The sequence below is a fragment of the Callithrix jacchus genome, chromosome 2, assembly GCF_049354715.1.
Source record: "Callithrix jacchus isolate 240 chromosome 2, calJac240_pri, whole genome shotgun sequence".
In the NCBI taxonomy this organism is placed as follows: Eukaryota; Metazoa; Chordata; class Mammalia; order Primates; family Cebidae; genus Callithrix; species Callithrix jacchus.
Genome location: NC_133503.1, coordinates 50,464,384 through 50,489,832, shown reverse-complemented (window position 1 = coordinate 50,489,832; position 25,449 = coordinate 50,464,384). Strand labels below are relative to the sequence as shown.

Below are 25,449 nucleotides of genomic sequence, written 5' to 3'. Positions count from 1 at the left end.
GTAGAGACACATACCTGGCAACACACACAAATACATATGTCTCCTCACCTTTTCTTCCTCCGCTCTTCTACATGCCTGTCACAAAAAGGCACAGTAGAAAAAGTGAGTCTGATTATTGATATGCATGCAAAATGTCTTTTCAGGATTGAAGATGACAATGTTTTGGGTGGTCTTAGAAGGGAGGCTTTCTTGGGGAGAAGGGTGGTCACCTTCCTTCTCTTTTCCCTCAGCCATCATTACAACCAACCTCTGTCCTCCTCATATTGGGAGAGGCTGGGATCAGGCTCACCCTGGCCCTCTTAGAGATGGTTCATAGCATCACTAGAGTCAGGGAAAAGAGGCCTGGGAAACCATCTCCACACAGCCGCCCAGGCATAAAACTTCCATCAATGCCTGTAATCAGAGCACTTTGGGAGGCCAAGGCAGGCGATGACCTGAGGTCAGCCTGGCCAACTTGGCGAAACCCCATCTGTACTAATACAAAAAAAAAAAGAAAAAATGAGCTGGGTGTGGTGGCATGTGCCTGTAATCCCAGCTACCTAGGAGGCTGAGGCAAGATAATTGCTTGAACCCGGGAAGAGGAGGTTGTGGAGAGCCAAGATAGTGCAGTGCACTCTAGCCTGGGCAACAGAGTGAGACTCTGTCTCAAAGAAAAAGAAAAGAAAAAACAGAATAAAATAAATAAACTTCCATCCAGGGCATACAGGGATCCATGCTTGCCCACACTCCACAGTAGTGGAAACCATGATGCTTGGAGGCTGGCTCAGAGTCAGCCACTGAAGAAAAATTGAATTCTCAGGGATCTCCAGCCTTTCCCCTCTGCCACTCCTTCAGATGTCATGAAGGTACCTGCAGCAAAGGGAGGGCAGGCCAAGCAATGGGGCCAGTGGAGTCCAGACCTGACTCAAAGGTCAAGGGTCTGTCCTAGGGATGTGGTCAGGGAGATGAGCTTAATAGCATGGCCTCGCCACAGATGCAGGGGAGATTGACCTGACACAGAGGCAGGGGAGATTGACCTTGACACCTTCCAGAATGCCTGTGTCAGGCTTATCTTGCCTTCCTCCTCCAAAATCCTCAAAGGACTGGGTGGAACAAGTTATAGCGGCCTCTTCTAGCTCTGCCTGTGGGCTTTTCCGATGGTGGAACTTCTCCATTCTCTCTTTTCTGATTTGTTCTCTTGTCATCCTCTTCCTGCTTTATATCTCAATTTTCCTTGCAAGTTACATCTTATTCTACTCCCTCTATTCTCCCTCCCTCTGCTTCTCTTTCTCTCTGTCCTTTTTACTGTCTCTGTTCATTTCTGCCCTCTTAGTATCTCTCTTTCTGCTTCTGCCTCCCTCTGCTTCTCTCTGGATTTGAATGCAGTTCCCACGGTCTCCCTTTTCTTTGTCTTTCCATCTCTAGCTTCTCTATACTGGCAAGGTTCATGAAGATGTGTTTCCAGGACACTTCATTTTGAAGGTTTCTGCCACAGACTTGGACGCTGATACCAATGCTCAGATCACATATTCTCTGCATGGCCCTGGGGCGCATGAATTCAAGCTGGATCCTCATACAGGTGGGTTTCCTGAGCTGCAGGACCAAGACAAGAACTTCTTTACTGGATACCAAGTGCCCAGTGCCATAGTATTCTCCTTGGAGAAGAAACAGGAATTCACTTATCCAGCAGCAAACATATATTGGTCCTGTGTGCCAAGCATTGGACTGGGGACTAATAAATAGATTGATAAGACAAGATTTGGGTCTTTACAATCTAGTGGGAAAGGGAGTTACTGAAGTGGTTTTAAATGTGCTGAATTAAGAAAAAATGCAGGGTCCTAAGGGGATTTATTTTATTCTTTTAAAATTTATTTCAGCACAGCTGACACCTTGGCTTCTCTTTTGCTTTCCTCTCCTCTCCTCCCCACCTCTTCCTTCCCTTCCTCTCCCCTCTCCTCTCCTCCTCTTTCCTCTTCTTCCCTTTTCTTTTCTGCCCTTCCCTTCTTTTTTCTTTTCCTTCCTTCCTTCCTTCCTTCCTTCCTTCCTTCCTTCCTTCCTTCCTTCCTTCCTTCCTTCCTTCCTTCCTTTCTTCTCTCTCTCTCTGTCTCTCTGTCTCTTTCTCTCTCTCTCTGTCTCTTTCTGCTAGCTATGGGAATAGCTAGCAGAAAGACAGAACTTGACTTGGGCTATGGAGTGGGGTTCAGTAAAACATCACTGAGGAAATGCCACTTTATGTGAGACTTGCAACACAGAAGAGTAAGCCAGGGGTAAGAGAATGGGGGAAAGAGCACTCAAAGTAGGAGGAGAATTTGTACAAAGAACTTCTCTGGGGAAATAGTACCCTCACTGAGGACCTGACAGAAGGCCACAAACTGGTGCCCAGAGAGGCAGGAGAAAGAACAAAGAATGAGACTCCAGGGTGGGCAGAGCCAAATCACATCTTTAAAGCCATTAGAGGATTTAGCCCGGTGAATGTCATGGTCAGGAACATGATCTCAAGGTATCTGTGCTGCAAACTGGGGATAACACCTCATAGAATTGTTGTGAAGATCACAAGTGAGAAAGCTGTGGAAGTCTAGTCCAGGTCTGGCTCAGTAGATGTGGTTGCCATTATCATTGTTACTAGTCAGGGGACAGAGCAGATTGGGAAGCAGAGATTTCTGCAGGGTAGGCCAAGAGTGCCCAGGAGAGCTGGGCTGTGAGTCTGGTGGAGTGGACTTCCTTTGGCTTGGGTCCAACAGCTCAAAGGATGACTTGGAGATATCTGAGCAGGGGAGAGGGGTGTCCCAGGAAGCTGTCTGGATAGATAGGAGGCAATGCTTCCTTCCTATCCCCAGCAGGGGCATGCAGAGTGACCCAGGCAGGTTACCTAACCTCTCTCTGCTGTTCTTTGTTCAGCAGCAGGATGATCAGTAAGGATTTAACAAAAACAAAACAAAAAAACCCAAACACTGGCATTTTTTTCTGAATATGGAAATAATACATGTTCATGGTGTAAAATTCAAGCAATGTAGATAAGTATTATGCAGAAACTGGAACATATGTATGATAACCCCTTCCCCCACAGATAAGGATTCCTGGTATATATTCGATCTGACTGGTTTTCCATGCATCTCCAAAATGTTGATATGATTACTTCATGAAAGTAGAATACTATTTGTAATTGCTTTTCTTCACTCAGCAGTATCTCAAAGCTCTATCATAATTCATTTTTGGTTACATGGTGTTTCAGAAAAACCTCTTTCAAACCAGGTTTTCCCTCTGTTTTCACACCCCAACAATCATCAACACAGAAGACTATGACCAAATGTGAGTGGGATTCCCCCCCTACAACAAGCAGTGGAGACCACTCAGGTGTCCTCTAACTCAATTCCGACACCATTTACCTGGAGATAGCGTCAGATCCCACAGGTTGAGGGCTCAGTCCACAAGACTGTATCCCCTTCCCTAGACACCAGCTGCAAGTCCAGGTCTCCAGAATGTCTGACCAACCGGCTTCAAGTTGGGGCTTCCATGACTCCTTCTTTGGGTTTGATTAATTTATTGGGACAGCTCACAAAACTCAGGAAAACACTTGGGTTTACTGGTTTATTATAAAAGATATTGCAAAGGATACAGGTGAAAGAGGTGTAGTGCAAGGCATGAGGAAAGGGGCGTGGAGCTCCTCTGTCCTCCCTTGGCTCACCACCCTCCAGGAACCTCCACGTGTTCAGTGATGTGGAAGTTCTGCAAACCCAGTCCTCTTGGGTTGTTATGGGAGCTTCATGATGCCAGCATTATTTCACCAGGGTACAAGGCAGGACCCTTTTTGGGGAGGGTCTTAAAACCCACAAAGAGAAAAGGAGGGAAAGATGGGAGTCCTGCTTTTGGGGCAGGTAAAAGGAGAGTGGGAGAAGGTCAAAGAGATTCTGTTTCCTGAGGCCTAACACACCCAACATTGTAACATAAGAGTGTGTAACAAGGGCTATGAGAGTTGTGGGCAGGAGCCATGCATGAAAACCAAGATACATATAACACCTCACATGGTATTTTGCTGTGTGGCTAAACATAATATATTTAACCAGTCCTTTCTGAAAGATACATAGGATGATTTCAATATGTTGCTGTTCTAAACAGTACTGCAGAGAATATCCTTACACATAGCTTTTTATCTTTTGGTTGATTTTTTATAGAATATATATATATATATTCCTAGAAGTGGAATTATGAATCAAAGGATAAATGCATTTTATATATTGTTAGAAATTGCCTTTAAAAATGTACCTATTTTTAGCTTATTGGTGATGATCTTAAATTGGCAATGTGGTGAGGGAGTGTGTTTGGGAGAATCAGGGAGTGAATGGGTGTGGGGGGGACACAGGCTTAGCTGCTTTCCTGACTGTATTGACACCTGACTGTATTGAAGAAGTATGTGCTCCATGTGTGTGGGAGATGTGAGACCTCAGGCTCAGGGCTTGTGTTCATCTTACTGGACTGTGAACAAAACTGTGGGGCTGGGTTTGTCTCCTGCAGATATCTAGAGGCCACATGCTTGGGCAATATTTAGAAAGCTCAACTTTTGTCATTTCTCCGGCCAGGGGAGCTGACCACACTCACACCCCTAGACCGAGAAAGGAAAGATGTGTTCAACCTTGTTGCCAAGGCGACGGATGGAGGTGGCCGATCATGCCAGGCAGACGTGACCCTCCATGTGGAGGATGTGAATGACAATGCACCACGGTTCTTCCCCAGCCACTGTGCTGTGGCTGTCTTCGACAACACCACAGTTAAGACTCCTGTGGCTGTAGTATTTGCCCGGGATCCTGACCAAGGTGAGTCTGAGAAGGACTGAGGCCATTTCCAATGATTTCCTGGGTCACCTAGGGCAAGGGTTTGGCCTCTTTTGTATCTCTCTAGGACTGATAAGGACCATGCCTCCTTGTTGAGTCTGTGGATGCTTAAAAGTACAAAATATTTATCCTCAAACTGAACACTAAGTGCTATGTGACAAATGATTTTAGCAATGTTTTGAGGCAGGAACAAGGTATTTCAGCCTTATTGTTTCTCCCCTTTCACTTAGACCCAGGGACTTTTTCAATACTGCCATTTAGGCATTTTTAAGTACAAACGTTTAATCAGAGGTAAAAGAGGTAAAATAAAGCCTCTTTATATTACCCTACTTGAATTAGAAAATTATAATATATATATATCTCCTGTCCAATTTTCCTGAGTCAAATTTTATAATTCAGATATGGTTAAAAAAAATGCTGTCAGCATCAGAGTAGCCAGGTCAGCACGGGAAAATGATGATGATAAAAGTGGGATCAAAACACCCCACTCTGTTTGACAACAGCAGGGTAAAATTAAGGTTTCCTAGAGAAAGTGAGTTTCAGCTTGGTTGGCATTGAAGGAGGTGAGATATTTGATGGATGTAGGGGTTCTAGGGAGGGCAAACAGTCCATACAAAGGCAGGGTAGCTGGACTGGGAAATGTGTGTGTATATGTTGTGTGCATGTGCGTGTGTGTGTGTGAAAGGTAACAAGTGCAAGTGGAATAGACTTGCTCAAGATGCAGAAATGGATTTGATAGGAGAGATCCAAACACATCAGAGCTGTAGTGACCCATAACCCATTTATCTACCTCTTCGTCTGATGGCTGCAAGGTTCTGTAAGTGCTCCATTAACCAATGCTTACATACCTCCAGGGACAGGATGCTCTCTACCTTCTAAGCAGCCCCTTCCTTCCATGGTTCCTCAGGCCATTATCAAGTGGGACATCTGTCAGTCCTGGTCCTGCTTTCTGCAATCACACAGATCTCCTAGACACCTCCTAGAGTGGCTTTGTATCAATTTACCATTAATATTTCCAAAATCGTTATTCCAACCCAAATATTTCAACTAAATAAATCAGGTGTGGCTTGATCACCATCTGCATCTCTAGAAAAATGATGGTTTCTTCATCTAAGTGCATATATGGGGAAGATGTATGGCATGTGCATTTAATGGATATAAATTCAGCTCTTCTCATAGGCAATTCCTGTCAGCATTCCACCGAAGAAGTACGTGCTCCACGTGTGTGGGAGATGTGAGACGTCAGGCTCAGGGCTTGTGTTCATCTTACTGGGGGAGGACCTCATAACTGACCCTTAAATGCTTGTGTTTTTCATACACTATGGCCAACTGCTTCATCTGGTAGTTAACCAAAGGAAATACCATAATTAGAGACAAAGCTGGAGAAACATTGTGTGTTTTGATTTACTAAGAACGTCCATGGGTGTTTTCTTAACTTTTTGTGTTGATGTAATTATAGACTCCATAGGAAGTTGCAAAAATAGGACTGGTAAGGACTGTGTGCACTCTTCATGCAGCTTCCCTAACGGCAACATCTTACATAATAGTAATATAACATCCAAACTGAAATCCCAGCTGCTCAGGAGGCTGGGGCAGGAGAATAGCTTGAACCAGGGAGGCAGAGGGTGCAGTGAGCTGAGATTGTCCGGCTGCACTCCAGCCTAGCCACAGAGCAAGGCTCCATCTCAAAAAAGAAAAACCAAAAAAACCTGGAAAATTGGCATCGGTCCATTGGTCTATTGTTGGTAACTAGACTACAAGCCTTGCTACTCAGATTTCACCAGTTTTTATATGCACTCGTGTGTGTGTGTGTGGGTGTGTGTGTGTGTGTGTGTTTCTACACGCACACTTAGTTCTCTGCAGTATTATTCCATGTTTAGATTCTTGCAACCAACACCACAATCAAGATGCAGAACTGTTCTATTTCAGTCAAAGAACTCTCTGGGTGATTTTATCTGCACATTTTTCATTAATAAACTGATATTAGACCCTAATCCCCACATCATATTTTCAGATAGTTTGGTAGATTTGTACCTCCCTTCCCCCAAAAACCTTTTAGAGAGCCCTCGGGTCTCCCTGCCCCAGTCAAGACCCCCTGCTGGAGAGATCCTCACTCCTAATATACCTGAGCCAGCCTGTCAGCCTTCAAGGGAGCCCCTCCCCGGCTGCTCCTGTGGCTGCAGGGTTTGCTGCAGGCAGGGCCAGAGGAGGCGCCCTCAGTGTGGATCACACCCTTGGTCTTTCTGCCAGGCCCCAATGCCCAGGTGGTTTACTCTCTGCCGGATTCTGCTGAAGGCCACTTTTCCATCGATGCCACCACGGGCGTGATCCGCCTGGAAAAGCCGCTGCAGGTCAGGCCCCAAGCACCACTGGAGCTCACTGTCCGTGCCTCCGACCTGGGCACCCCAATACCACTGTCCACGCTGAGCACCGTCACAGTCTCGGTGGTGGGCCTAGAAGACTATCTGCCCGTGTTCCTGAACACTGAACACAGCGTGCAGGTGCCCGAGGACACCCCGCCTGGCACAGAGGTGCTGCAGCTGGCTCCCCTCACTCGCCCAGGCGCTGAGAAGACCGGTTACCGCGTGGTCAGCGGGAACGAGCAGGGCAGGTTCCGCCTGGATGCTCGCACAGGTGAGAGCCTGAGCCACCGAGCCCCGAAGTTGCATACAGGGTCTCAGGGAGCGCTGGGTTCCTCCACCGTGGGGCTATCTGCCCCATGCTGCGCCCCCAGAGCAGACTTCCTCTGGTCGTTTCTCCACTCTTTTCTGCTTCTCTCCGAGTATCAGGTCCCTCCTTCCCTGCAGCTTATGTGGGAACCTCCCTTAAAGGGGACCCTCCGACATCCCCACTCAGGTCTCTGTGTCCAGGACCCTCAACTATCCACTCTTCTCCCACAGTTTGTGGCTTCTTGGTCTCAGCTCCGGCCCAGCCAGGAGGCAGAAGCAGCTTAGCTGCAGAGGCAGGAAGCCCTTGCTGGAATCTGGGGCTTAAGCAACCCAGGACAAGGCTGCCTGCTTCCCTCCTACAGTCCCCATATCCACCCCAAACATCCTGGCACCCCTGAATTTCCCCTTACTCTCATGAAGAGAGAAAGAACTAGGAAACCTCTCTTCTTTTCTGCTAGCCACAGAAGAGTGTAAGTCAGGATCACAGAAACTCATGGAAGCGTCTCAGAGGCCACCTAGGTCAGCCTGTGTCTCACACAGATTCCTCCCCATGGTGTCCCTGGAATGGTGCTCTCTCCCTCCCCAAACAGCCGTCTTATCATTGAGCCATATATTTTTAAAATTTACTATGGAGATTTTGAACATATTAAAAAATAGAATAGTACAATGGGCCCCATGTTCCCACCACCCAGCTTCAGTAAACATCAGCAGAGGCCAGCCTGGTTTCCTCTTTACCCTTCTGCCCCACATCCATCCAATCCCAGACACTGTTGTCATTTCATTTGTAAGGACTTCAGTGTGTATCTCTGTATAATAAGAACTCTTTTTCTAAACAAAACCACAATACCTTATCATGCCTAAAAGATAACAATTCCTTAATATCACCAGGCTGTTTTTCAGATCCTCATAAATGACTTTTTGAAGTTGGCTTGTTAGTATCCCCAAAACATCGGCATATTGCATTTGGTTGATATGCAAGATTTTAAGTGTCCTTAAATCTCTAACATTTCTTCTTCCTCTTTATTGCCCCCTGCTATTTGTTTAATGAAACATTTGAGTCATGTTGTCCATAGTTTGGATTGGCTGGCTCTTCATAGTGTCATATAGCATATCCCTCGGGCCCTTGCATTTCCTCGGATGACACTGGGATCAAAAGCCTTGATCAGGTTTAGTCAACAGTGCTTGGTCAACAGTGCTTCATAGATGATGCTATGCTGTTTGCATCATGTCCAGAGGCACATAAGGGCTAATTGGCTCTTTTTTTTTTCTGCAGTTAAGATAGGTGGTGAGTTCAGGTGTTAGCCTGATCCATTATATATAAACATATAGTTATAATTTGGGCCGATAAGTCCACTGTAGTCTTCTTCATCAGCCTTTCTGCTAATGGTTTTACAGCCTTTGTTGATCATTTTCTGGATAGATATACTTTTTCATGAAGGGCTGTAAAATGGTGATTTTCTAATCCTATTACTCCTCATTATTTTCTGACTGAATTTTTTATTAAGAGATGTCCATTGGCAAATGATGCTGTCGAAAGAAAAATAAAATAAAACAAAAAGCAGAGTGTCCACCATGAACTGTTTGGTTATCCAGCAAGGGCAGCATAAATCCTTGTTCTTTTATTTATTTTTTTCGTTTTTCAGAATAATAACCTATGCCCCAAAATTTGCTGGCAACTTTGAGTTGGGTATTACAAATCTTATTTGATCACCTGAGGTCTGTCCACCTCACCAGCTGGGTGAGGTTGGGCAAGTCACTTGCCTATTAGAGCATCTAGGTCAATGGACTGACCTAGAAAATGGAAATCACAATTGTTCCTGCTCTGCAGGGTTTTTATAGATCTCAATGAGATAAATTTAGCATTACACATTTAAATGAGATTTAAATCAAATATTACAGAAACAAGTAAGGGCAACACTGCTGTTGGGAATAAGAATAAGGAAAATGAGGGAGATGAGGGGAAAGGGGTCAAGGGGACAGCAAAGGGAGATGGACAGAAAGATAACAGACAACACTCACCTTGCTGAGCCCTGTTGAGCTGCCTCTCCTAGGGCTGGGCTCTAGTCCTGTGCCTTTGAAGGCCAACTGTCTCATTGCTCCTGTCACCTCTTGCTTCTTCAGGGATCCTGTATGTCAATGCGAGCCTGGACTTTGAGACAAGCCCCAAGTACTTTCTGTCCATTGAGTGCACCCGAAAGAGCTCCTCCTCCCTCAGTGACATAACCACAGTGGTGGTCAACATCACTGATGTCAACGAACACCGGCCCCGATTCCCCCAAGATCCATATAACACAAGGGTCTTAGAGAATGCCCTTGTGGGTGACGTCATTCTCACGGTAAGGCTCTGCCACCTTGCTCTTTGTGGCGAACAAAGTCTGGGCTGCATTCTTATCTCACCCCCAACACCCAGCCATCTGTAAGAATGGATTAGTTTATTAATTTAATACACTGTAGATTTGACTCTGACTTGTCAGAGGTTTATGTGAGATTTGAGTATGGCCAAACCATACTCGGTCAGACTACCTCTCATGAGAGAATGTCTCAGAGCCATATGATAAGACCAGAGACTGACAGAATGGGGCGTTGAATAGGTGAGGCTTGTTAGGAGGAGAGAAAAGAGACAGACCCCAGAGGGACTGCCAAGTCTGGGAAGGGCCTGGTCATAGCGGGTGACTTGGAATGACAGTTGTGGGTGGGGCAGGGGCTGAGGGGACATTAAATAATACCTTTTTGCATTTAAATATGCAATAGCTCCCTCATTCAATGGAGCATGTCCACCCACACACCCACACTCCCACACTCTTCATCCCACCTTCCAGTCTCCTCTACCTCCACTCCCTGATATGGTGCACCCTATGCTCCAACCACACAGGAATATGTACTTTTCCCCAGAACATCGTCTGCACTTCCATACTCTGGGCTCACACTATTTCCTCTGCCTGGAATGCCTGCTCCAGCCCCAAAAGCACTCCTGATCCTTCAGGGCTTCATGAATCCTTTTCTAATCTCCCCAGTGTAATCTATCACTCTGTGTTCTGTGCTCTCATAAGGCTGATCATACTTTACCCCCAATTAGAATTACCCATAAAATTAGGCATTAAATTTTCTGCAGGCATATTTATTTTAGCACATTCCTCACCTACTAGGACAGGGCCTAGCATACTATTAGCAAGAGTGAACAAGTGAATGAATGAATAAACCATGGCATGCTGAAGTCCATACTAGGATGTAAGTGAAGAGATTTCTTTGGCAGGGATGACTGTGATCCAGGTACTGCCAGCTCAAAGGTAGTCATTCGGGCAGAGACATATCTGTTTCTCCCTACATTCCGAGGAATCAAGATCCTGTCCCTCCATTCACAATCCCCCTACCCTACTGCAGGTATCAGCGACTGATGAAGATGGACCCCTAAATAGTGACATTACCTATAGCCTGGTAGGAGGGAATCAGCTTGGGCACTTCATCATTCACCCCAAGAAGGGGGAGCTACAGGTGGCCAAGGCTCTGGACTGGGAACAGGTGAGTCATGTGGGAGGGGCCCAACCTGAGCTCATTAGAGCAGCGACATAGTCCCAGGCATCCAGAAGATGAATCACAGTCAAGACCTCATCCTGAAACTTCCTCAGACCTGCCCAGAATGTCTCTCACTTGTTTTCTCTGTGAGGCCTCTGTGGACTCTGTGGCCAGAGGCAGGAGAGAGACTGAGTGACCCGTAACCTTCCCTAGAAGAGCTCAGGTAGCTTCTCACAATTGAGTAGAGATCATTAGATCATTATAAAATAGCCACATTTTTGAGCACCTACTGTGTGCCAGACACTTTCCTAAATGTTTTAAAAGGATTTATGCCATTTGATCCTCAAAATAATTTAAGGAAGTGCATCCTGACATTATCCTCACATAAAATCATTCAATTTCCCAAGATCTCATTGCTAGCAAATGATTGAGTGGGGAATCACAGCTATTTCTGACTCCAGAACCTAAGCCCTAAAATGCCACAGGCGGGCAGTGAAGGTGGGCATAGGAAAGTGTCTCCCAACTTATTTTTCTGAAAACATTAGTGATGACTCGGGGGGCAGAAGAAGGGACAACCACTTTATTGCTAACCTCCAGTGGGCATTCTGCAATAGGCCTCTAGCTATTCCCTGAAGCTCCGAGCCACAGACAGCGGGCAGCCTCCACTGCATGAGGACACAGACATTGCTATCCAAGTGGCTGATGTCAATGATAACCCACCAAGATTCTTCCAGCTCAACTATAGCACGACTGTCCAGGTAAGTTTGAGCCACCAAGGCACCCTGAGCCCTTCCTCCCTTTATTTCCCTCCTAGCAGAAGGTGCTCCTCAGTGGTATTAGTCCACATGAACGATGGCTGTGACCTTGACACTGATGTCCCCAAGGCAACACAGACTGCTGGAGGACATTATGGATTGAAAGGAATCAGGCACTGTGTTAGGCACTTGCCATATCCATTACCTCATTTGAGGCTCATAACAGCCATATGAATTAGGTAGTGCCCATTTTACAGATTTAGAAGATTGAGGTAAAAAAACAAACATGCCATAGCTAGAATGTGGCAAACTTGGGATTTAACACTAGGATTTTTTTTCTCCAGAACCCAAGCTCTTCCCTACCAATGATTTGCAAATAGGATTTGAAGAGGGCCTTGGGATTCTATGAGTAATTTTCAGGGCCATAAAGGGTGAGGGAGGTGAGGAAGTGAATAAAAAGGCAGAGTTCTGGGTCCCACTGTGCATCACCTAGGGTTGTTCCACTTCTGCCTGTTTCATATATTATGGGTATGGGTTAGGGTGCTTTGGCTGCAAATAATAAGTTACCTGACTAAAAATACTTTTTCTGAGAATATCCCCAGTCCACATCTGAACAAAAGCAGGATTTTTTAAGAAAGCAAGAGAGAGCGTCGGTTGGATAGGCACCGATCAGTTTCTGCCCATTAGATTCTGTTTGCAGATAACATTGTGATGCCAAAAAGTTAACAAGCATTATGTTACAGTATGCAAAATTCCATGTTATGCAATAGAGGCTAAAATGAGACTCAGGGAATCTGGTTCTTAAATTTCTACTCATCTTTAAGTGCACTTATCAGAAACATATGATATGCAGGTCTTCTAAGGAAGAAACCATTTATAAGTATTCAATTGGCTTTGGAAATCACAACATTCCCTTAGTATCTCAGGGAATAACTAATTTAAATACACGATTCATCAGTGTGTGATCTTGGGCAAGTCATCTCTCTACAGAGTAAAGGGTTTAATCTTAGGTCTCTAAGAATCCTTTCAGCCCCAATGGGCTGTGTTTCTAAGACCCAACACTGCCCTCAAGGAACTCCTGATCTAGACAGAAAAGTCACAACTACCTCGAAGGCAGGCAGAATGAATGAGCAGCAGTTTGATGTCCAGGCATCATCTATAAGCAGAGTGCCGAGGACTCATTCTAGATGATGGACCCAGACAAGTGCAAAGGAAGGACCAGGACTCATTTTGCTCTTTGGTTTCCCGTCACTCTTGGTCTTAGGAGAACTCCCCCATCGGCAGCAAAGTCCTGCAGCTGATCCTGAGTGACCTGGACTCTCCAGAGAATGGCCCCCCCTACTCGTTCCGAATCACCAAGGGGAACACTGGCTCTGCCTTCCGAGTGACCCCAGATGGATGGCTAGTGACCGCTGAGGGCCTAAGCAAGAGAGTCCAGGAATGGTATCAGCTTCAAATCCAGGTGAGAGCTGTGCTAGGCTTCTGGTGGTGACCACAGGGACAGTAAAGATTCTGGCAAAAGCCCTACCAGTGCTCCTTATTTGTTTGTTTTTGAGATGGAATTTCACTCTTTGTTGCCCAGGCTGGAGTGAAATGGAGTGATCTCAGCTCACTGCAACATCCGCCTCCCAGGTTAAAGTGATTCTCCCGTCTCAGCCTCTCCAGTAGTTGGGATTACAGGCATGCACCACCACACTTGGCTAATTTTGTATTTTTAGTAGAGATGGGGTTTCACCATGTTGGCCAGGCTGGTCTCGAACTCCTGACCTCAGGTAATCCACCTGCCTTGGCCTCCCAAAGTGCTGGGATTACAGGCGGGAGCCACTATGCCCGGCCATCCAGTGCTTCTACCATTAGGGAAAACAATGTAGAAAGCACTTAGGATGCATCAGGCATTGGGCTAGGTGCAGTTCAATTGCCTTTGCAAATTACAACATCCTTATAACACTCTTAGGGCAGGTATAGTTACCACCCACTTTACAGATGAGGAAACTGAGAAACACAGAGGATTTAAGTGACTCGCTTAAAGTAATACTGGTAATAAGTGGCAGAGATGGGTTGCTTCAAACCTAAGCACTCTGGCCCCAGAGTTTAACCTCTGAATCCCTGCTCTGTGCCTCGGCAAAACACTCTGGCTGTAGCTCTTAGAGCTTAGCCAGAACAGCTCTCTGAACCTCAGGAGGTAAAAAATCCTACTTCCGAGAACTGGCGTGGGGCCCAAGTGAGATTTTGTATGTACATGTGTAGGGGATTCTGCTGGTGGTGTTATGGGTTGTACAGGAATTGCTAAAGAACAGTGGCCAAGATGGTAATCAAATATCTCTCCCTCACTTCAGTCCCCCAAATCCCTTTCCTAAATCTCAACTCCAGTGGACCCTACTATTCTGTGAACTTATGGGCTGGGAATGATGCAGTCATTCTTTAAGTCACTCCATCTCACAACAAGTATTTATTGAGCACCTACTACACGTGAAGCCTTTTGCAAGCTGCTAGGAACATAGCAGAGGGTAAGGAGGGAATGGTTCCTGTCTCCAGGGGCTTTCAGTTGTAATCATGGAGATAAACAATAAACAGGTAAAGAAAGAAATAACATCCTTACAAACAATGATAAGGAAGTAAAGCGATGAGAGACTCATAAGACAGGGGGACACACATTCAGAAGGAGGCTGCCCCCAGGAGGTGACACTTGAGCAGAGAACCGAGCTGCCAACCATGTGAAAGTGGGTAGGAGAGTCTTCCAGGGAGGAAGAACAGTATGAGCTGGGAAAGAGCCCGACGTGGCTTGAGGTGTGGCTGAGGTGCTCAGAACATCATGAGCAGGGATGGGAATAAGGATGAAGAGATAGGCTGGGCAGAATGTGGGGGCCTCGTGGCTTGGATGACTGTATTATCTGAGGTCCAAACTGTGACCTTTTGAGAGTGAGAGAAGCACTGATTTAGTCCATTTGGGCTGCTACAACAGAATACCATAGGCTGGGAGGCTTAAAGAACAGACATTTATTTCCCACAGTTCTGGAGGCTGGAAGTCCAAGATCAGGGTGCCAGCATGGCCGGGTTCTGGTGAGTGGTGTTATGGGTTGTACAGGACAGCAGGCTGCCAGCTTCTCATTGTATGCTCACATGGCTCTTCTCATAAGGGCCGTAATCCCATTTATGAGGGCTCCACCTCCAAATAGGATTATATTGGGGATTACATTTTAACATATGAATTTTGAGGGGACACAAACATTCAGTCCAAAACGGGCACTAAAAATAATACTTAGTGACAGCTGATTCACAAGAGGTAAAAATCAAGACTGTCCTTGACAAGCCAGGGCATCTAATCAGCTAAGTGTATGTCTTGGTGAGACTTTTAGATTCTAATCTGAGTACAATGAGAGGTGGTTGAAGGGTTTTGGATAGAAAGGGATCCTTTCTGTGTCTCAGAAAGCTCATTTTTCAAGCTCAATAGAGTGGGTGAGGGAGACCAATGAGAAGTCATCCAAGCTGGAGATAGTGGTGCTGAGAACTTGGGGTGATGGAAAAGATGCAGGAAGTGGACAGATTTGGGACAGATTTTGCAGGTAAATAGGCAGGAGTTGGTGGAATGGATGTGGGAATAGAAAGAAAAGAGAAGATTCAGGAATGATTTCTAAATTGCTGGCTTCAGTGAAGACTTGGGTGGTAGAACAGGTGTGAGACTGGAAAGGCCCAGATGGGGAGGCAGGACAGGTTTATGGTCTAAACCAAGGCTCTGTTTTGCATATTATCTCCCAATCGTTTGTGAGATATCCAAGTAGAGGTGTCCAACGGGTAGCTGGGAATGGGAGGGGATAGGTGAATGGCCCTCGAAGCCAAGAGCATGGATCTGATTGCCTAGAGAGAGATGAGAGAGAATGGCTTCCTGACCTCTGTATTCTCAGACCCAGCCCCAGGCCCTACCTAGACAGGTACTTAGTAAAGACTGGCATCATCACCATCAATTGCATTTGTCCTGTATTTCCACTTCCACGCACTAGGAAGCACCATAGGCCAGCAAAGAAAAACACAGGCTATGGATACAGATAGGTATTCAGATTCTGCTCAGGCCTTACCTGCTCTATGACCTTGGACAAGTTACTTCACCTTTTTGAGCCCCAGTTATATCTTTGATAGAGTGAGTGACTTAATAGTACCTATCTCATAAGAAAGATAAATCATGATAGTGCATTTAAAGCATCATAGTTGATCTATGATAATGACGAGCACATGGTGTGTACTCAGTTAATGTTAGCTATGCATTACATATAATCAGTAGTAGTAGTATTGTTGTAGCTAATGTTAGCTATACATTATAATTAATAGTAGTGTTGGCCAGGTGCGGTGGCTCACGCCTGTAATCCCAGCACTTTGGGAGGTCAAGGTGGGCAAACCCCCATCTCTCCTAAAAATACAAAAATTAGCCACATGTGGTGGCATGTGCCTGTAATCTCAGCTACTCAGGAGGCTAAGGCAGGAGAATCAGTTGAACCCGGGAGGCGGAGGCTGCAGTGAGCTGAGTGCCCACTGCACTCCAGCCTGGATGACAGAGCAAGACTCCATCTCAAAAAAAAAAAAAAGAAAAAAGAAAAAGAAAAAAAGAAAGAAAGAAAATTAGTAGTAGTGTTAATTATTGTTGTTGCTATTGCTATCTTTTCAGTGTATGCACAACTCCCAGCAGTAAGTGTAATCTTACAACTTTCTTGTGTATGAAAAGTGTTGGAGTGCATGTGAACAAGACGTTACTACAGGGAAAGTTGTGGAGACCCTTGCTGACAGCGGAGGAAGCAATAACATCACTGAGGAGAGGAAGGCAAGCTTGTCCTTTCTAAGTCAGGCAGGAAGTTGCAGGGATGTATGGTGAAGCAAGAAAGGAAAACGCACTTTTCATCACATTCTTTTCCCTACTTAAGTATGGTCCTGGCACCCTCACGGCTTTTCACAGTTCTGGCATAAACTGCAACCCTGAGTGTGCCAGCCTAGCAGTGAGGCCAGCCCTGCCTCCCTGCCCACCAGCTCCAGCACCTGTGTCCTGTCTATGCTGCTGAGCACATCGCCTTCATTCCTACCCAGGGACCTTCCACTTGCTGTTCCCTCTATCACCTCTTCTCATCTCTCTCATCCTTCAGGACTCAAATGTCCCTCCACAGAGACCCCTTCCCTTTGAACCTGATAAAAGTGAGGTATCTGTTTATTTCCTTCACAGCACTTTATCCAAGTTATTTTGTAACTTATTTATTGCCTCTTTTCTCCTGGCCCTAGCAGGAGACTTCGTTGACTGACCAGAGGAACAAATTCCCACTCCCACTCTAATCTCAGAGCAAAAGGGAATCCCAACGAGAATTTTCTTAGGCTGGGCAGGGTGCACGGTGCATTGGAATGCTGAGATATCTGAGGGCACACTTGAGGAGAGGGACAGAATGAGAAAGCTCATGAGGAAGTTAGCCCAAGTCTATGGCTGGAGAGATATAGGAAGAGGCTCACAGAGCCTAGTGTCAGATAAGGAAACTGCATTGTTTTACTGCACAGTATAGTATGTAACTCCCTCCTTCATTCTTTACAAAACCTTTAGAAAATCTTTATCATATGCAGTGCTTTTGGAGTTAGATTTTTTTTCTAAATGCAACAACGCACTGAGCCAGCCCTTAAGTTGGGTGTGGGGCAGAGAGACCTGGCTCCGCAAGGAGGCCCAGCCTCAGTTGGGCCCAAGAGTGCTGCAGTTCCGTTAGGTGACAGCAGTGTTTGTCTTGCCCACAGGCATCAGACAGTGGCATCCCTCCCCTCTCGTCTTCGACGTCTGTCCGTATACATGTCACAGAGAAGAGCCACTATGCACCCTCCGCTCTCCCACTGGAGATCTTCATTACTGTTGGGGAGGAGGAGTTCCAGGGTGGCATGGTGGGTAAGATCCATGCCACAGACCGAGACCCCCAGGACACGCTGACCTACAGCCTGGCAGAAGAGGAGACCCTGGGCAGGTACTTCTCAGTGGGCACGCCCGATGGCAAGATTATCGCTGCCCAGAGCCTGCCTTGTGGCCGCTACTCTTTCAACGTCACGGTCAGCGATGGGACCTTCACCACGACTGCTGGGGTCCACGTGTACGTGTGGCATGTGGGAAGGGAGGCTCTGCAGCAGGCTGTGTGGATGGGCTTCTACCAGCTCACCCCTGAGGAGCTGGTGAGTGACCACTGGAGGAACCTGCAGAGGTTCCTCAGCCACAAGCTGGACATCAAACGGGCTAACATTCACTTGGCCAGCCTTCAGCCTGCAGAGGCCGTGGCTGGTGTGGACGTGCTCCTGGTCTTTGAGGGGCATTCTGGAACCTTCTATGAGCTCCAGGAGCTGGCATCCATCATCATTCACTCAGCCAAGGAGATGGAGCATTCAGTGGGGGTTCAGATGCGGTCAGCTATGCCTGTGGTGCCCTGCCAGGGGCCAACCTGCCAGGGTCAAATCTGCCATGACACAGTGCACATGGACCCCAAGGTTGGGCCCACGTACAGCACCGCCAGGCTCAGCATCCTGACCCCACGGCACCGCCTGCAGAGGAGCTGCTCCTGCAATGGTGAGCACAGCATCTTCCCAAGGAATGAGCAGCAGTGCTGGGCTCAGCCCACCTGACTCTAAGCATGCAGATTCTCCCACACCGAGATGCTGTGGGAGAGTTCAGGGAAGTTTCAATAAGGCCAAAGGCCACCGATCGCCATAAGACAGGTAGTGGCCTCACAAAATCTAGTTATGGAATATTACCCAATTCTCAGCTCCTTTTTGAGATTAAGAAAATAACAGTAAGAATACAATATGCAGTTTAACATCATGGCTAAGAGCACAGGCTGTGGCTTCAGACCTAATGGGTTAAAATCCAAACTCTACTACTTACTAACCAGGTGACTTTAAGAAAATTACTTCACCTCTCTGCCTTTGAGCTGGGCGGTTGCAGTAAGTAAATCGGTACTATAAATCAAGTGCTTGCTTTGACCAATGCCTAATGTATAGAAAGTGCTCAATAAATGTGAGTTACTAATACTGCTACTATTATTGCCAATAGCCTGCTGGTTATAAGCTCAAGGTTTAGACAGCTCAGGTTCAAACCCTAGCTCCATTAGTCACTAGCTGTGTAACCTTGGTGTGTTGTTAAAACCCTGTGAGCTTTTTAGTTTCCCATCTGTAAAATATTGAAAACGATAACATCCACCTCCTGGAGTTGGTTTGGAGGGTAAATTACGTTATAGTTACGAAAGCACTTAACCCATGGCTGGCCCATAATAAGCCCCAGATCAATGGTCATTCCCATGGTAGCAGTTGTTGCTATAAGGAGCCTGCTGTATGCCAGGCTCTGTGTAGGTGTCGCCTAAACTAATGGGCCCCACAGCCCTAAAAGCAGGGTTGTCAATCTCATCTGTAGTTGAAACTGAGATGTGAGATTTAGTTTGCTTGAAACTATACAGCTTCCAGTGAAGGCCTGGTTATTCAAACATCTGCGTGTCCCTGTGTGTCTCTAAAGCCTGAACTCTTCATAAGCTCTTTAGGCACTCCATTTTCTAGCAAGACTCACCCAGCACCCCTGGCATTAAGACCAAGGGAGCAGCTCAGGAGCACTGGCTAAAGGAAAGTGACATGGCTTTCAGCTCACCAGCGCCCCTGCCTGGCCTGCCCTGCCTTGACCTTTATGGGTCCAGCCGCCTAGCATTCTGGATATTCTTTCTCAGAAGATTTGTGGACTTTGTCCAGGGACCACTCGATTTAGACTGGGAGGGCTTCTCTCTGTTGGGGAGGGAATTTCCCTCTATGTGTCTCTTGCCCCAGAGCCTGCTGCAGAGAAAGCCAAGATGGCTGAAGGGTCTCTCTTGGCTACCTGGCATCAGATAGCAGGGGTTCCAAAATTCAAGATTTTGCAAAGTCTCCTGGAGAGTGTGATTTTAAAGAGACATGCTCCTGGGTGTCACCTCTAGAGGTTTTTATGTAGAAGGCCCTGAGTGAGTCCTAAAGGTGGCATTTAATTATGAAGCAGCAGGTACAGGGCTTGCATTGAAGAAATACTAGATAAATTCACTGATCACCAGAATCAGGTGGAAAGAGGTTTTTTTATTTTATTTTTTAACATTTCAGTGAAATGTAAAATATACAGGAAACCAATTCATAAGTACCATAAGTACACACCTGAAACGATTTTTATAAAGCAAATAACCTGTGTAGCCAGCACCCAGATCAAGGAAAGAATATGACTAATATCTCAGAAGCCTCCCTTGGCACCCCTCTTCCAGTTGTTACACCCATGATGGTAATATCTTTAAAATACATCTTTCCATGTGCTGCCCAGAACTACTGAATCAGACTCTGAGATTAGGATTCTGTGTCATAAAGACTCTCCAGCTGCTCCTGATCTCCAGTCAGGTGTGGGAATTTTTGATCTAGATCATCTTCAATATCACATACAATAAGTACCTACTACAATGAAATTGCCAGTGTCAGGGAATTTTGGACTTCTTTGGATTTTTTTTTTTTTTTTTTTTTTTTTTTTGAGACAGAATCTCGCTCTGTCCCTCAGGCTGGAGTGGCGTGATCTCAGCTCACTGCAACTTCTGCCTCCTAGGCTCAAATGAGTCTCCTGCCTCAGCCTCCTGAGCAGCTGGAATTACAGGCAAGCACCACCATGCCTGGATAATTTTTGTATTTTTAGTAGAGACAGGGTTTCACCATGTTGACCAGGCTGGTCTCAAACTCCTGACCTCAGGTGATCTGCCTGTCTCGGCCTTCCAAATTCTGGGATTACAGGTGTGAGCCACTGCATCCGGCTAGAATCTGTGGATGTTATAATCCCTTGTGCCTCCTCCTTCTGGTTCTTCCTTCTCCACCTTTTGGCCTTTGTTCTTTGTCTTCAATAATTCCTCTTTGCTAGGTATCTGGAGGCTGGACCGCTCATCCTTGTCCCCTGACAACTGATAAGCTTATTCACACTGGGGTTGTGGGGATTTAACAGCTGGACTCACTTCTCGGGAGGGTGGATTTTTTAAGATCTGGGGAGGGCAGTGCTTCCCGAGGGTTCAACAGAATGCTATTCCCAAGGGTGGTCCACATAAGAGTGTCCCACAGTCAAAGAAGCTTAAGAAACTGAAGTTTACTCCGCAATATGTAACTGTGCATTAGCCATTGCTAAGGCAGGATGGAGGATGCCAGACTTTACAGAAGGTTTGGCCATGCAGTCTATCACTACCCACCTCTTTATCATAGCAGCATTTTATTGTTTACCTAAATGATTAGCTCCTGCTAATATAAGGAGATATCCTGAGGCAAAAACCTTTGTGGGTCTAAAATCACACATAAATGCAAAATCTACATTCCCAAGTGATGCCAGAAATAACACGGAAACTATGTAGGATAAAAACTTTAATTTTCACACACTTGATTCATTATATTTCTGGCATGATTTTTGCTTTCTTTTAAAAAATATTATTATTATTATTAGAGTCATGGTCTCCATCTGTCACCCATGCTGGAATGCAGTGGCAAGATCATGGCTCACTGCAGCCTTGACTTCCTAGCTCAAGTGATACTCCTACCTCAGCTGAGAGAATGTAATTCCAAGTATCTGGATTTATAGGCGTGTAGCGTCATGACTGGCCATTTTTATTTTTATTTTATTTTTTAGAGATGAGGTCTTGCTCTGTTGACCAGGCTGGTCTGGAACTTCTGGGTTCAGGTGATCCTCCCGCCGCAGCCTCCCTAACTGCAGGGATTATAGGCATGAGCCATTGCACCTGGATGACTTTTGCTTTCTTAATTGTTTAATGTTCATATTCTTGACCCAGGTTGGGACCAAAGGCAGGCGTCCCTGCAGCCAGCAGAAGGTAGGGGGATGGCTCCTGTCTGGCTCTATTTGTGAGACTGGAAAGGTCGACACAACTGGCACCCAGCCTAGTTTTTTCATGTATAAAATATGAGCAATGACTCTGTCTCCACCCAAGGATTGAATAAGACAAAGTCAATCCAAGGACTCAGTGGGGACCACTTCAAGTGGAAGTGACAGCTTCGGTTGCTTTCTCAGGTACAGCTGCAAGGTTCAGTGGTCAGAGCTATGTGCGGTACAGGCCCCCAGCGGCTCGGAATTGGCACATCAGTTTCTACCTGAAAACACTCCAGCCACAGGCCATTCTCCTATTCACCAATGAAACAGCGTCCATCTCCCTGAAGGTAAGGCACTGCCAGCCTGAGAGATTTCATATGGGTGTCCCAGGCTGGGGAGGTGGGGGTGCAGCATGAGGAATGTCAGGAAGCCCACTCTGGCAAAGAAATCCCTACACAGTTTTAAGGGATTCTGGGTGTGACTGTTGGGCCACATGACTGACCCATCCTGGATGGCCACAGCCACCCAACCTGGAAATATACGTCCAAGGACAACCACAAGTGGTGCTGCTTGCTCTGTGGGGTAAGATAGAAATGGAAATGGATGAGGTCACCTAGCCCTGGTGCTGTTACCACTTTTGCTGAGTAATAGGCCAGTGTTTCCCAGGGAGTGGGGGATGGCCTAACCAGTGTGGGTTCCCAAGATGACAAATCCATGAAGTCACATTGAATCACATGGAAGAAAAATAAATTTTCTTTGTAATAATCATTCAGTCCTTTGGATTATATCATGTAGAAGGTCACAGTCTGCCTATCTAATTTTAACACCTCTATCACATGTGCCAGTTAACCATTTCTTTTTCTTTCTTCTTTCCTTCCTTCCTTCCTTCCTTCCTTTCCTTCTTTCTCTTTCTTTCTTTCTTTCTTTCTTTCTTTCTTTCTTTCTTTCTTTCTTCTTTCTTTCCTTCTTTCTCTCTCTTTCTTTCTTTCTTTCTTTCTTTCTTTCTTTCTTTCTTTCTTTCTTTCTTTCTTTCTTTCTTTCTTTCTTTTTCTTTTTTTTTTTTGATACAGAGTCTCTCTCTGTTGCCCAGACTGGAGTACAGTGGTGTGATTTCAGCTCACTGCAACCTCTGCCTCCTGGGTTCAAGCAATTCTCCTGCCTCAAGTTGCGATTACAGGCACATGCCACCATGCCTGGCTATTTTTGTATCTTTTTTAGTAGAGATGAGTTTTTGCTATGTTGGCCAGGCTGGCCTCGAACTGACCTCAGGTGATCTGCCTGTCTTGGCATCCCAAAGTGCTTGGATTACAGGTGTGAACCACCACACCTGGCCCCAATCTACTATTTCAACAAAGAGAAAGTCAACTTTGGCCACTAGATTCTAATTCATTCAATACAGATTTATTGAGCATCTACTATGTGACAGGCACTGTTCTAGGTGTTTTGGTCTCATCAGTGAAAAAGACAGAAATCTGTTTTAAAGCTTTCATTTTTATGGGGGAGAGACTGACAATAAACATAAACATAATAGCTCAGAAAATTACAGAATTTTTTCAAATTTAATGAGTATTATGAGCAAAAGAGAAAAACTGGATAAAGGGTATCAGGGGGTGAGAAGAGTTGCAGATTGATAGATTGATTGATTGGTTGGTTGGTTGAGACAAAGTCTGCCCATTCTGTCACCCAGGCTGGAAGGTAGTGGCATGATCTCGGCTCACTGCAACCTCGGCCTCCTGGGTTCAGGTGATTCTTGTGTCTCAATCTCCAGAGTAGCTGGGATTATAGGTGTGTACAACCATGCCCACTAATTTGTTTTGTTTTGTGTGTATTTTTAGTGTAGACAAGTTTTCTCCGTGTTGGCCAGGCTAGTCTCGAGCTCCTGGCCTCATGTGATCCGCCCACCTTGGCCTCCCAAAGTGTTGGGATGACAGGCATGAAACATCACATCCAGCCAGAGATACAATTTTACAATTTTAAATGAAGTGGCCAGGGAAGGTTTCATTGAGATAATAATTGAGCAATAATTTGGAGAGTGTGAGAAAGTTAGCTCTATGGATGCCTGGAGGGAACAGCATTCTAGTTAGAGGAAATAGCAATGCAAAAGCTTTTTTGGCAGGAGATTGCTAAGCATGTTTAAGCAATGGCTTGGAGTTCTACCTGCTCCAGTGAAGTGAGTAAAGGGAACAGTAGGAGGACGAGTTTGTCAGAGATGTAATGGGATGGGGCATATCTACAAAGGTCTTGTAGGACATTGTAAGAACTTTGGTTTTCATTCTGAACAAAATTGAGGCATTAGAAGATTTTGAGAAGATAATTGCAACAACCTGATATAAAGGGTCATCATGGCTTCTCTTTTGAGAATCAACTTTAGGGAAACAAAGATAGGAGCAGAGAGACCCAGTCAGGAGGCCATTGCTATAATTTGGATTAAAGAGGATGGTGGTTTAGACCAGGTTGATGACAAAGGAATTGGAAAGATGTCAGATTCTGTAAAGATTTTGAGGGCAAAGCCAACAGGATTTCCTTTAAGTGAAGGGTGGGAGAGAATGCAAGGAGTGAGATTTTGGCCTGGGATACCAGAAGAATGGAGTTCGTGCCAGCAGGCCTGGGGAAGGCTATGGGTCGATATAAGGTCTGGGGAGGGGAGATCAGGGTGAAGTTTTGGATGTGTAAGTTTCAGATGCCCGTTAGACCTCTGAGTGGATCTGGAAGGACAGGCCTAATGTTATGAGGTGTCTAGGCTGGAGATGGGGATCTGAGTCTTCAGCGTGTACATGGTACTGAGAGCCATGAGATGGGAGATCACCAAGCAGTGCAGATGGAAAAGAGAGTAGACCAAGGATTACTCCTTGAGACCCTCCAACATTAGCAGGTCTGAGGGAAGAGGGGGATTCGATAAAGGAGACTGAACATGAGTAACCGGTGATGTTGTAGGAAATCCAGGGAGTATCGTATGTAGGAAGCCAAGTGAAGAACATGTATCAAGAAGGAAGGACTGATCTGCTGGGTGATCTGCTGCTGAGAGGCCAGTAAGATGGAAAGTGATTTGGCAACACGGAAATCACTGAATCCCCTGACACCAGTGGTTTCCGTTTATGGTATTTTGGGGTGAAATTTTGCTGAAAGGAGAGAGCAAAGAAGGAAAATATATGGCTGGAAAACTGAAGTGAAGACAATCTTTTTTTAAAAAATAAAGATTATCATCTGTAAAGAAGGTATATTTTTGACAATAAAGATGAGAGCAATAACAGCATATTTGTATGCTGTGTAATGATTCAGTAATGAATGAACAAAGATGTAGGAAAGAGGATGGAGAATCAGTAGAGCCTTGAGGAGGTGAGGGGGTGGAATCTAGTGAATAAATGGAGAGATTGGATTTAGCTGAGGTGGATAGATGTGATGGTCAAAGTGTCTGCTCATTCCTGTAGGATGTGAGACGATCAGCTGAGAGGAGGGATGGGGAGGGAGCCATTAGGGGTCTCAGGAGACAGAGCTAGTGAAAACAGTCATCTCATAGAGTAGATGGTCTCAGGAAGGGAGTGTGATTGCTGGGCAGCATTAAAGGTTCATTTGAGACCCATGGTCATGAAATAAAGAGATATTTGTGAGCAAGACTGCATGTGTTTCTCCAGGCATGTTCTGCTCCATATCTGTATAGAGCAGATGGAGAGTCAGATTTTTCCATAGCTGTGGGTTTACCAAGTGAGTTCTATGAAGTAAGAAAGAGACAGCTCAAGAGTATGTGCATGCCTGTAATCCCAGCACTTTGGGAGGCTGAGGTGGGTGGATCATCTAAGGTCAAGAGTTCAAGACCACCCTGGCCAACATGGTGAAACCCCATCTCTACTAAATATACAAAA

At 45.7% G+C, this 25,449-nt stretch overlaps 1 protein-coding gene across 4 annotated transcripts in view; it reads left to right on the top strand.

Annotated features, from left to right (window-relative positions):
• FAT2 (FAT atypical cadherin 2) overlaps window positions 1-25,449 on the top strand; it is an 88,561-nt gene that overhangs the window by 52,388 nt on the left and 10,724 nt on the right. For 3 of the 4 annotated variants that reach the window (XM_035288894.3, XM_035288887.3, XM_035288888.3), the window contains exons 12-20: window positions 1,405-1,558; window positions 4,557-4,790; window positions 7,059-7,442; window positions 9,599-9,813; window positions 10,859-10,996; window positions 11,605-11,748; window positions 13,010-13,207; window positions 17,500-18,310; window positions 21,791-21,936. In XM_035288894.3, the coding sequence (XP_035144785.2) occupies window positions 1,405-1,558; window positions 4,557-4,790; window positions 7,059-7,442; window positions 9,599-9,813; window positions 10,859-10,996; window positions 11,605-11,748; window positions 13,010-13,207; window positions 17,500-18,310; window positions 21,791-21,936 (2,424 nt within the window). Of the gene's footprint in view, window positions 1-1,404; window positions 1,559-4,556; window positions 4,791-7,058; window positions 7,443-9,598; window positions 9,814-10,858; window positions 10,997-11,604; window positions 11,749-13,009; window positions 13,208-17,499; window positions 18,311-21,790; window positions 21,937-22,659; window positions 22,901-25,449 lie in introns of all 4 variants that reach the window. The other variant, XR_013531648.1, reaches the window with a different exon arrangement.